This window comes from Mycteria americana, chromosome 1 (assembly GCF_035582795.1).
Source record: "Mycteria americana isolate JAX WOST 10 ecotype Jacksonville Zoo and Gardens chromosome 1, USCA_MyAme_1.0, whole genome shotgun sequence".
Lineage (NCBI taxonomy): Eukaryota > Metazoa > Chordata > Aves > Ciconiiformes > Ciconiidae > Mycteria > Mycteria americana.
In genome coordinates this window covers 163,374,081-163,386,568 of record NC_134365.1, presented here as the reverse complement: position 1 = coordinate 163,386,568, position 12,488 = coordinate 163,374,081, and the positions used below count along the sequence as shown (strand labels likewise).

The 12,488-nt window shown below is 40.2% G+C and overlaps 1 protein-coding gene across 5 annotated transcripts in view; it reads left to right on the top strand.

Moving 5' to 3' along the window:
- FARP1 (FERM, ARH/RhoGEF and pleckstrin domain protein 1) overlaps positions 1–10,016 on the top strand; it is a 171,640-nt gene extending 161,624 nt beyond the window's left edge. For 4 of the 5 annotated variants that reach the window (XM_075526580.1, XM_075526609.1, XM_075526600.1 and 1 more), the window contains exons 20-26: positions 978–1,067; positions 2,197–2,279; positions 2,637–2,749; positions 3,249–3,412; positions 5,866–5,973; positions 7,063–7,214; positions 8,365–10,016. In XM_075526580.1, the coding sequence (XP_075382695.1) occupies positions 978–1,067; positions 2,197–2,279; positions 2,637–2,749; positions 3,249–3,412; positions 5,866–5,973; positions 7,063–7,214; positions 8,365–8,446 (792 nt within the window). In that variant the 3' untranslated portion in view covers positions 8,447–10,016. Of the gene's footprint in view, positions 1–977; positions 1,068–2,196; positions 2,280–2,636; positions 2,750–3,248; positions 3,413–5,865; positions 5,974–7,062; positions 7,215–8,364 lie in introns of those variants that run through there. The other variant, XM_075526618.1, reaches the window with a different exon arrangement.
- Positions 10,017–12,488: the final 2,472 nt, after the last annotated feature.

The following is a 12,488-nucleotide window of genomic DNA, read 5'->3' as shown; positions in this document are numbered from 1 at the left end:
GATATTATACCTGTATAAGACACTAAAAAGTTGAGACTAGACTCTCAAGTCAGTTGCTCGCTCTGTCAAAGAAATCTTTGGTCTGTCTCAAGCATCAGAATCTTTTTGGAGGTAAAATCCTGGGTCAGTATTCTGGGACTCCGAATACATGTATAATCATTGGCAAAATTAAATCCCCCTCTAGTGGCTGATCCACGTAGCTTCATGAATTACTGCTATTGGATTGTAGACATCTGTGGCGAGAGCTCTGTTTCACACCACAGAGTATGATTTTCTTGATGCAACTGTCTGATCTGAGAAAAACATCCTTTGACCCATGTGCACAGTGAAAATATGCCATTCGTTTTATGGCAACAAAAGTCAGGCAGTCATTTGACATGCTTTCAACAACTACTGTTACATGCAGGAAGCTCTGCAAGTTGAGATACTCAGTTTCTTCACCTTGATATTTCTAACCTAAAGCCATCTGCCTTAAAACAGGTCTCCCAGCTTCCTTCTGAATATGGGGAGTAATAGATAGCCACTTACTTTGTAAGAGTTAAGTTGGACACACCTCTCTCGGGCATGCTTGCTTATCTTTCCACACAAATCAGAAGAAAATATTGGTGAAACACACTTATCTTCCATAGCTTCAAAGTGCGGCAGAGTGTGAAACGTACTACTTGGTTTCACTGCTGTTGTGGCTTGTTAGTTCTGACCCAGAGATCACAAAGAGAATATTAGAAGGCATCGGAAGATAGCCAGTGGAAAATTGTGAGAACGTGCTTGAGACTAGCTGGGAAGGAAGGCAGGGGAAATAACAAGTGCTATGTACTGGAATATTGTGGAAGCCAGCATTTTGGATTCATGCATTAGAACTGCCATATAAATAGTCAGCCAGTACTGGCTAGCTTTCCCATATTTACCATTCTGATTTCTTTTTTTGTACACACATACAAGCCGACATCATTCTAATAACGCTTATTCTTGCTTTTTAGTTTAACGATATCTTGTTGTACACAAGTAGAGGCCTGACAGCATCAAATCAGTTTAAAGTCCATGGGCATCTTCCACTGTATGGCATGACAGTAAGTATTGTGAGAAGTCTTAAGGGGTTCATGCTTAAATGGCCGTCTGTGGTCCTATCTTAATAGCCTGATGAATTTCTGCTGGACTGAAAGCAGCAGCAAAAGGCTGTTCTCTGATTCAGAGAAGTTGTGGTTACGTTCTGCAGTGCCTGATGGGGCTGTGTTGGGTTTGGCATGTGTTCATGCAGCCTTCTACACAAAGGTGATTATATAGCAAAAAGTGGGGGAGAAAAAGGCATTTTGGGGGGCAGCTTCCTCATAACGCAAAGTTCTTGTGAGATGGGTTCTTTATTTTTTTAAACCCTAAATGTAACCATGATTCTCACAAGTAATTCATCACCAATTGCGTATAGACACACTGTGCAAGGCCAGTAAACAGTAGCGACAATCTAATTTCTATAAAAAAACATTTCTGAATGTTTTCAACTCTGTATCTTAAAGCCAAAGTAGTGAGAAACTGGCAGCAATATGTCATTTGGAGCTCTTGTTGCGATTCTGGAAAACAGCCAATTCGAGCCAATAGCACCTAGTTACCTCTTCTTCTTATATGATTTCAAAAATATTTTTGCTAGTTTCAAAACACTTTCATTCCCCCCATTATTTTCATTGGAACCTCTCATGGGTTTGTATCTATTCCATACTGTTTTCCTGAGAATTGACTTAGGTAATCACTACTGCAGTAACTGAAATTCTCTAAACACCTGCGAGGCTTCAAGTTTTATCTAGCGTTTCTAGGAATCTACTCAATTATTGATATCCATTTGGCATAGGCTTGTTCACAACAGAACTGTGTTATGCTGCTGTGTCCAGAGCGCTCGCAGCTTTTAACATATCCTTTTGTACGATGAATCACTCTTCTGATAAAAATACCACTATTTTCCTTTTTTTTTTTGACACAAAGCAGACAAAGCCATGCTTTTGGTTAAAGAGGTTATTGAAGAGCTTGCTTACTGTTTTTCTGACTTGCAAGCCACCATTTTTTTCTCAATACCTAGCTCGAAATTGTTGTTTGTGAATATTTCTCTTAGTTTTCTTTTCCCCAATGGTAAGAGCTTGTTGAATTCACTGTTTTGCCTTAAGAAATATGTACTTCCTGCAATCTGACTGCATTTGGGCTTTTATCTCTCAGATAGAAGAAAGTGAAGAGGAATGGGGGGTTCCTCATTGTCTAACACTACGAGGTCAACACCAGTCCATCGTTGTTGCTGCAAGGTAATTCAGTGGAGACAACGTAGACATGTAAACTACATTTCTCTGCAGCTTTCACAGTGGGACAGATAGAAAAGCAGAGAGGCGTCATTTTGTTTGGATTTGCTCTTAAAACAACTTCAAAAGTATATTCTTTTGTGAAAGCCACTTGTTAAAAAAAAAAAAAAAAAAGCTGAGTGGGACAAAATAGAGTGGCAATTGTGCATGTCAGAACCAAAATTAAGTTATTAGGAAAAAAACCTAGCATCTTGTGTCTGAATTTATTTATTTAAATTAAAACTAAGCTCAGCTTGTGACTATTTCTTAGAGCTTGCTTTCAGCCTGTATGAAAATGAATAAAACCTGAATTTTCATTGTCAGCACCCGTGGTGAAATGGACAAATGGACTGAGGACATTCAGATGGCAATAGACCTGGCAGAGAAAAGCAGTGGCCCGGCCCCAGAGTTACTGGCTAGCAGCCCACCTGACAACAGTGAGTAAATGCTAGAGAGTAGGTTTTGTTCACTTTCATCAGGATGATTGGTGATTGCTTCTAAGCAAAGTGGTGAAAAATGCTGGCCACAGGTCAAACTGATACATTCAAAGTTGATTTTTATATATATATATATATATATATATTTATATATGTGCCATTTTAATGTTCTTGTTGATGTTAGCAGAAAGTTTCTCTGATTAGAGAAGTGACTTTAAGCATAATGATTCCAGGAACAATTTAACAAGATTTGGGCAGTGCCTGTCCTTGGAAGGTATTAAAAGCACCAACAAAGCATGGTAGTTAGTCTTTGATTCTAACACTTGCAGAAAGACGTAAAAAAAAAAAAAACCTACTTAACATCTGCACAAAATTATTTCTAAAAGTGTGTTTTAAAATTAGTTCACAATATTGTGGACAGAACTGATTTGTTTAATTTTTCCAATTATATATGTTGTTGCATAGAGGAAGAAAGATGCTTTTTCCCTGCATTTCATAGAGTCTCCTGATGAAACTACTGTAGACCAGGAATCTGAGGACGACCTCAGTGCATCCCGCACCTCACTCGAACGTCAGTCACCACACCGTGGCAACACTACGGTGCACGTCTGCTGGCACAGAAATACCAGTGTTTCAATGATCGACTTTAGTATTGCTGTGGAGGTATCTGCCTCAGAACGATCTGAACTGCAGCTCCAGACTCGCTCTTGAATGACAATTTCCTTTTTGCTCCTCTTTAATAAGTGCACTATTCTGTTGTCTCCTTCTGGGGAAGTTTCAGGCACGCCTATTTAACTGACTCCAAATAATGGCAAAAACCATCAGTCAAGACACACGTATCCGCTCCCTTAGTGCATCTTTGTAAAATCAGTTAGAGCAGTAATTTTCATAGAAGTAACTGTCCAAAAAAATGCTGATGCCCTTTAAAATTTAAAGCAGGTCAAACTGTCTTAATGCTTTCAGTTACAGAGGCATTAAGTCATTGCTCGAGCTGAAAGGATATTGTCTTTAGCTGCTGCAGCCAGAGTTTTAATTATGTGTATTACTAACTTACTTTCTTTACCTAGCCATCTTTTCTGGAACCTTGTCTCATTGCTCAGTCTCATCTGCTTTTTCTTTATTTGCATTTTCCACCTCAAAATAAAAATCCTTTTTTGCCCCCGATCACAGTTAAGCCAATGTGATACACATTCATTAATTCTGTACTCAGCAGACAAGATGCAGACATTGACTTTTCAAAGATGAACATGAAAGACTCCTAGTTCAGTGTAGGTTTTAGGATGAGGTGGTAAGCCTGCTTAGGTGTTCTTCCAAGAGAGGCTCCGGAGGGCTCTGAGTACTTTATCACAGTCCTCATCAAATGGAAATTTATGCCCGAAGAAAATGGTAAAAGGAATCTTAAAGCCGAGTTGGCTTCTGCTCACGAGGCAGCCCTCAGACATCAGGCCACCGTTGCTCTAGAGAAGGCGCACTGATGGGGCACACAGGGGTGCAAGGACAGGCAATATTCCTAGCTTGTGTAACAGCCCCTGTTCTTAAACAGAAGGCGAGCTGCTGAAATGTGGCAAAGAAAATTACTCCGTACGAGAAAGCACTAACTGTGGAGCCTCATTTTGATCCCATGCAGGTGGATTTTCTGCGCTTTATACCCTTATATCCTGCAAGGGAGGAATAGTTCGGCATGGAACAAGGTCTCATATTTTTCCGTAAAGCAGAGGGCTTGTTATAAATAGAGCTAAAATTTAAACTGATGACTAATTCTAACGATTAAAACATTTAGTTAGGCAAATCTTTTGGTCTGAGACCAGTGCTCATTGTTCCTTATTTTTGTTCCTCCCCGTGCCTCAAATGAATGCAAACAAAGCAGCGAAGACCAAACACACCCTGGAGACATACGTTGTTCTGTGAAAACATCTTCAGCTCCACTGCTGTTCCATGCGTGGCAGGTTATGCTCATGCTCACATCGTTCTGTCGGTGGCTCTCACTTCAGCATTATCGTTTATTTTCTTTGTGTCTCTCCCTCCTTTCTGTCTCTCTCGTGGTAGAAGATCCTCTCTCTGTCAGTGACTGTACTTCCCTACCTGCTGGACTGATCAGTGATCAGCGGCCTGTTTCCATTTCATATGTCTGCTGGTACCGAATGCAAAGCCTGTCCTTTTATGATATCCTCCAGAGTAACGAGGTAACAGAAAATTAAGGAGTACACCTGTAACTTAGGGCAAGGAGGCAGCAGTCCAGATATCAGAGAATGGGATGATTTAAAGCAAAGGCTTTAACGTATATCCAAGACTGGTGAAAACAGAACATTTTCAAGAACATTTAATTTGTAGTAGATAAATCAGGAGCACCAGACTTTGAGTATTAAGCTTTACAGGTTATTAGCTTCTGCATTATATAGACAATGATGTAAGCAGCTATTTTGATCCAGGTGAGAGCCCTTACAGTCAAGAAGGAATGGGAAGTAATTAATGATTCACTGAGAATTCCCCTTCATTTGCAAGGCACAATGATGCTGGACTTTACGTCTTCACTATGTGAAGAGTAGTTTCTTCTGCCAGCCGTAAAATACTTGTACTTGGTTACGGCTTCCTCCTCCTTTTTGTTTAAATATCCAAAATCCAGCTAAGAATAAGGTTAATTGCCCTTGCTTTTGAAATCTTTGAAAAGTTACCATGTGAACTCACTGGGTACTGAGAGCTCAATCTCTATCTGCAGTTGTAAAGTATGTCATAATTTTCCTTTACATCACAAATTCATGTCAGACTTTCTGTTTCCATTATTCTATTTAAGTATCATTTGAAAACAACAAAGGCAGACTAGGGTGACAAGACTGACTGATGTTTGGTAATGTATTACTGAAAGCCACCTCAATTAAAAAAATAAGTGTAGTAGCTTGAAGTTTTTGGAAGTACCCAGCTACAAACAAAAAAATATGTTTCATGAAGTACTACTCAGTAGTAGAAAAACGCGGAAGAAAAATACATCCATTCAACCAAAACATGCTCACATACAACAAGGTCACATACAACCAGATAAAAGCAGATAATTTTTCTTGCGATAATTAAACTGCAGGTACCTTTCACTGTTTTATTTGGCTGCTTTTGATCTGTTTCAGAACCAGCTGTCCGGAAATCTCCTACGAAAATTCAAGAACAGCAACGGGTGGCAGAAGCTTTGGGTGGTGTTCACCAACTTCTGTATGTTCTTCTATAAATCGCACCAGGTAACAGACTGCACAAGGCCGTGTGGCTGGAGACCTTTTGTTTTTCCAAAGCAGCAGCAGAGATAAAAGCGGACATCAGGCATGGATGCTGTAGGCGAGAGAAGCAGGTGCACTGGTCACGGCTACGCAGCCTTTACTGCTGCTGGAACGTGGAGCAGAGCCCGTTCTCAATCTGCTCGCTTGTCAACTGAAGAATGCATGCTTGTTTCCTGAAACTTCCAACAGTCACAGTGCATATCATCCCTAAAAGTACAACAGATATCACTACTGCTCAGAAATTGTGGTGCGAGTTCAAACAAGAGTCTTCTCTTGTACAAATTCCGAGATTATTACAATTAAAAACGTAATAGTGACCTAGAAATTTTGTTTACCGTTACTGACGCTTAAGTCAAACAAGAGAGAACAGTGGCCAATGATTAATCCATCTGAGCAAACATCGCACTGCAGAAGTAAGGTTTTCCTGTCTACAGCCTGTTGGACTTTTGAATCTCTGTGTTCAAGCAGGGCATAAGCACAAAATAATGCTAATTGCTATGTTGTCCTTTCGTTGCTGTAGAAATCCTTAATGATAGAGTTTTTGCACCAAAAAAAAAAAAGGAAAATAATGAATTGTAGGATATTCTATGCATAAATGGGATAAAGAAATTATTTGTTCATACATGTGTGCCATGAAGTGAAAGGACTTAAGCAGTGAATGCTGCAGGGCGGCTGGAACATTTCTAAAGGAGTAGGTGTTTGCAAGCCTAGGATGAACATGCACGGTGCTCTGCTGATGCCAAATGATGGAGTTTTATGTTTGTCAATTTGAAAACAGTGGAAGTCCAAGTTTTCAGATGACTTTCTTATGAGGAAATACTGACAGGATCAGCCTGCAGCAGATCCTTATGAGAAGGGTCTATAAAGATGGGCAAGCTGAAACTACCAGACAATTAAGGTCATTGCCGTTGTATAAAGCTGGTATTTTTTCCACACACGTGGAAACGCGATGAAGACCTTTCAATGAGTGTGTATCTAGCTTCCGTTTTACTTGTGTGCTCTTTTTAGTCAAGGGTGTTTGATCTCACAGCATTTTCCATCATTTCTTTTCAGGACAATCATCCTTTAGCCAGCCTTCCTTTATTGGGATATTCACTTACCATTCCTTCCGAATCTGAAAACATTCACAAAGATTATGTGTTCAAGCTACATTTCAAATCCCACGTGTACTACTTCAGGGCTGAAAGTGAATACACATTTGAAAGGTAAATCCGTCTTCTGTGAGAGGGAATTTTGTAAAACTCCAGGAATTTTTTCCGAACAAGGTTAGTAGATGCAAAGTTTAGTAAATTGATTCAGCAATACAGGCAAGTAGTTCAGTACAACTAGAGAAAGAACCCTTTAAAATTTTAAAAGAAATATTAAACCTGATAATGCTAGAACCAAGTGGTTGTTTTTGATAACGTGGCAGCTGTAATAGTACAAATGCGTTGTACTATTCCTGCGTTATGTGCAGGAATTATCCAGTCAAAATTGATCAGGCTGGCTGCACGGGGAGCTCTGTGTCTCAGACTCCAGGAAGCATGTAAACAGATCACAGGACTTTTCAGCAGCTCTGCAGAATAACTTCACTCCCTCTAGTACAACTGGATGGAAAACCCACACCTGAAATAAAATTCTAATTTTTCACAGAAGCGGCTGTTCTTACTGTGTATTTCTGCCACTTCAGCATGTAATTTTTACACCTCCCACTGAATTTCAGATACACGGAGAGCCAGGAAACAGGCGCTACTCCTCCTAAATTGTGGTTTGAGGTCGTTCATACCGGGAACTACTTTAGCTCTTTCATATGAAGCATTAACATGTCAAAAATCTTAATGTCCTCTCGTATTGAAGAAAGCTGTTATTAAGTTTCAGCCATGTCAGTCTAAAACTATAACTAAGGCAAATTGTGGGAAAGGGGTGATTAAATAAATGAGTAGAATAGGAGAAAACACAAAAGCCCTTTCTCAGTTCTAGGAAAAAGAAGTAGGAACTGCAGCTAAATTACATTTTTTCAGTCTAGAATTAAGAGTGGTTGGCCTCAACTGCTCATCACTTGGACCATGCAGAAAAAAACCAAGATTTGGTGTCTGCAGAAGAAGTAAAAACCACTACTAAGTTCATTAATTTTGGGTCCCATCTCCCCTGTTTATCCTCTCTGAATCTCTTTTCATACATGCGTTTGGCAGTCATTTGGATCTAGAGCCTCTTGACTTCGGATAGACTTAGGAGTAAAGTAGCAAGCAAGGTGCTCCCGTAGGCACTGAAAACAAAAGTGCATACAACTAGTAGCGCAGACTGTGTCTTTCAAGAAGTCTTTCCTTAGGAATTGACCGTTCTTCTGTTTGTGTCTCTCCTCGTGCCTCCTCACAGATGGATGGAAGTGATCCGAAGTGCCACCAGCTCTGCCTCACGCACTCGAGCTCTGAGTCATAAAGAGCCTCACACCTATTGATGGCTGAACGAGCCGCCGTGTTGATTGTCCAGCAGCTGCTGATTTTCTAGAGGACATTTGCAACTCTTTTCTCCCTCCAAGTTTAGTAAAACTTACACTTTGGTAAAAGAAAAGAAAAAAATAAGTATGGTTTTGCAAAAACCTTCACAATTCCTCAGCAAAACTGTTTAAGTTCTCCATGTGTTCAAACTAGCTTACCATCATCCCAGTGGCTGCGGTTCGTTTCATGTCTTGTATTTTGTCATTCTGTGCTGTTTTTAGCTTGTGCCAGTATTAAAATATTGTCCTTATTAGAGTGCCAAATGCCAAAAGACATTTTGTTGCCTCAAAGATTGCACCTAAAAAAAAAAAAAAAGACAACTTCACAATCTGAAAACTTTCTCCTCTGAGGCAAACACTATTTCTTCTCTTTTCATAAAAATATATATTTTTTTTTTACCATGTTAATCTGTAGACTGCTGGATTTTTAAATGTAGATGGACTTTCACAGTATAGAATATAATTATATACACAGCAAGCAGTCTAACAGGAATGAGATAACTTTCCGATTTCATTGTTTTTTCCCCAGTCTTTCTACATTTAGTCAGCAAGGAATTACTAATTTTCTATCTTTAACAAGGAAACAGTTTACAGCTCGTCCTCACGTCCCTTTGGGATTACAAATCCATGTGGTATAAATAAAGTATAGGATTCTTATCTAACCATTTTCTTGGTGCAGGTTGACCAAATTGTTCATCTGTTGGCTTTGAAAAGTGCACACTACTTGCAAGATGAAAAATTTTTAAAATAATCCAGTGCAATATTATTTGGGCTGTTAATGTACTGTGAATGGTATGTACAAGAAGAAATTAAAGGCTGTGGTGACATTCTGCTGTTTGTTTTACAAACTTGAAAGAAAACCCGTACGCTATGAGAACCACAGCTATTTGCGATTAATTTGTAGAGTGTTTTGGTAACTAGCACAGACTAAATTGCTATAAGCCGGGGGTGCTACTGAAGCCCCAAGTTTTCATCCTGCCTGGTACACATCCTAGCTTTTCTGTTTCTTGTTGGAATTTGAGTCTCTCCCTTTCCCGCCCAGCGCTCACTATAGAGAGCAACAGATAAACCAGCAGTGGAAATACCCATTTCGTATACTTGGCTTTAACATGAGCTAACACCATAGTTTGGGTAAGCTGTTGGCCCACTCGGAAGGTTGACAGCACTAAGTCTACTATGCTTAGATGCTTTTCCTTATGTTTTAAGAAACTCTTCGTCATGAGGGTGATGTAAAACTTCCATTAACAGAAGTTCAGCATGCTGGAAACACATCTGTCACCATTAAGGGCCTTTGGGGAAACACAGCGCTAGGCAGGGGGTCCTGAATCAAGATACGGGAAATGAAGCTGGGGGGAAGTTTACCCCCACTTTTTCTTTGTCTAGCTATTCACTTTGTTAATGGCTTACCTATGTGCGATGTATAAAATGGCTTACAGCTTTGCTCACAACAAAAGGGAATAAAATACCTCACAATATATATACATATTCCTGTCTCAAGACAGTGAAGCCTTCTTTCTCTCCCCCCCTACCCCACCCCAAACAAAGCCACTTATGTATCTCCATCCTAACCCCTTACGACAAGCAGTGGTCCCCCTGGGCAAATGCCAGCCACCCTGACAAAGGCAAACAAGTATTTCAGCGTACTTCCTTCAGCTGGGTGGAAACCTTCAAACCCCTGGGCAGGTAACTTGTTGCAGTTGCTCTTTTCCTTAGCTCTTGCCCCCAGGTACCGGTACGGCTATAATAATCACATCTACCCTACAGCATCACCTCTGTCTGTTTACGGCACGATGAAGGACAAACGTAGAAAGTAGGTAGAAGAATCTGAACTTTTTCCCGGTTGCAGGTCCCGCTGGCTTGTCCATCCCAAGCTGTGACCCTGCCTGAAGCGAGTGAATTCAACCACCTCAGCGAACCAATAATGTACAGGAACTATAGTGCTTCTTGACTGACCAGGAATGTGAACAATGATCTTTATAGTGATGAAAAGGGGAAATAACACGGCATAGATTAACAACTCCTCAGCAGCAGCCCACAGGCTTGGAAAAACAAAGCTGAAGAAGCAACAGCACGTCATGTTGCTATGAAGTACAGTAAATGGCTGCAGACCTTATCCCCCCCAGAATTATTACTGAGCTGTAAAATAATATCTGCAAAGCCTTACAAGCTAGGTCCCTACATCTGACCTTTACAATTGTTATCGATAACACTGAAAAGACTTTTTTTTAAAATGGAAATTATATTGAGGGCCATGCCCTTAATTCAGCTGAAATGGAATTTTATTTTAGATCACTGGGGCTTGTGGGATACAATCTTCATTACTGCTATCTCCTGCAGTAGTTTATTCTGAGCTCTCAAAAGAAAGGCTTTTATTTACATCCCTGAAATCAGGTAACACCTTTTCTAGGTATGTTTCATTTTCATACAAAGTAAGTTTGGAAAATAATTTTTATTAACATCTAAGGCAAAGATCAAGATACAGTTCTATTTATTGTGAGAGCAGAGACCTAGCTAGGCTGTGGATGCAACTTCAGAGTATCTGCCTGATTCATTGTCCAGCATTTTCACCTTTTTGTATTATCTTTTTCCTACAAAAAGAGGTTTAAAACAAGAGTTTTTTCCTTCTTTACAAGTGTGATTTTTCTTTTTTTGTTTGTTTGTTTTTAAATGGAACCAGCTGAACTGCTGTCATTTGTCAGCATTTTTCTAGTTCTTTATTCCTAAGGTCAACCCCAAACTGAAATAATGGTAAGAGAATAAAAGCGACTGCCTTGACAGTCGTATCTTACAGTCAGCTGAAGTCTTTTATGTGTGTGAATAAAACTCGTGGTTTACTGGAAGGCTGTAATATATAACCACTTACCTTTAACCCTGATTCACACGTACTGCTGTCCATCTAATCGAGGAGGCATGGAGACAGACGGGGTCACTGGGTGCCAGGTTAGTAGCCACGACTAAATACACCATTCTCATGTTTAGCCACGACTAAATACACCATTCAGCAGTGGGACTGGCCACTCCGAAGAGATTGACTCTTCTTGTTGTTACTCACCATGAATCATCAGTTGCTGCCTTCAAATAACGAACACATAAACGCAACACGAGAAGGTTATTGCCATGGGAAGTTGCACCACACGCACTGGGCTCAGGAAATCCTGGACTCCTGTGGATTTGTATCCACAAGGCTAAGCATCTCCAGCATGTCCCTCCTGTTTAACTTCATGCTCATCAATATGTATTTATTAATATACTCAGGCATCCCTATTTTCACAACATTTTAATTAAACACCGTTGAGACTTCAATCCCTTTGTAAATTCAGCCGAAACCAGCCAAAAGTGACACTGAGAGAGAAGTTAGCAGCTGGGGAAACAAACACAGGCCCTGAGTGCAGAACTCTTGATAAAGCTCTCTGGCTAGAGAAAAGAGAGCTCACAAGGGAAACTTGTTTTTGAGACAAAACCGGGGCACTACCCCACAATTCTCTCAGCCAAGAACAAACCAGAGAAAAAAGCAGGACCTGAAAAGCCTGATTTTGACTTTTTTTTTTTTTTCTTTTTATACAGGACCAATCATGTGGTCTTCTCCCTCAAAAGAAAATATCATTATGGCTGTGCAGATAGACAACTCCAGTTGCTAGAGCACACAAACATCCCCCCCCACCCCCCCTCCCCCGGGGGCACAGAAAAGTTGGTAAAGAAAAAAAAAATTGGCAATGATGTGGCACACATACATTTTTTAACAGGAGAAAAATAGTAATGAAATATAATGACAGGAGTGCAGCTGTCGCACAGTTTGTCAGTCAGTTGCATGGGTAATTAAGGATGTGCTGTTTGGGGTTAAGCTAATGCAACGTGATGTGAGCACTTCAGCAGTTTCATGGGCCTGGCAGGATGGGGAATACAAAGCAGGTTTTAAATCGTTGCCATCTGTAGATTGGCACATTGTCTTGCTATAGGGCAAACTCTAATACAGAACTGCACATATTTAACCGAAACAGTCCAC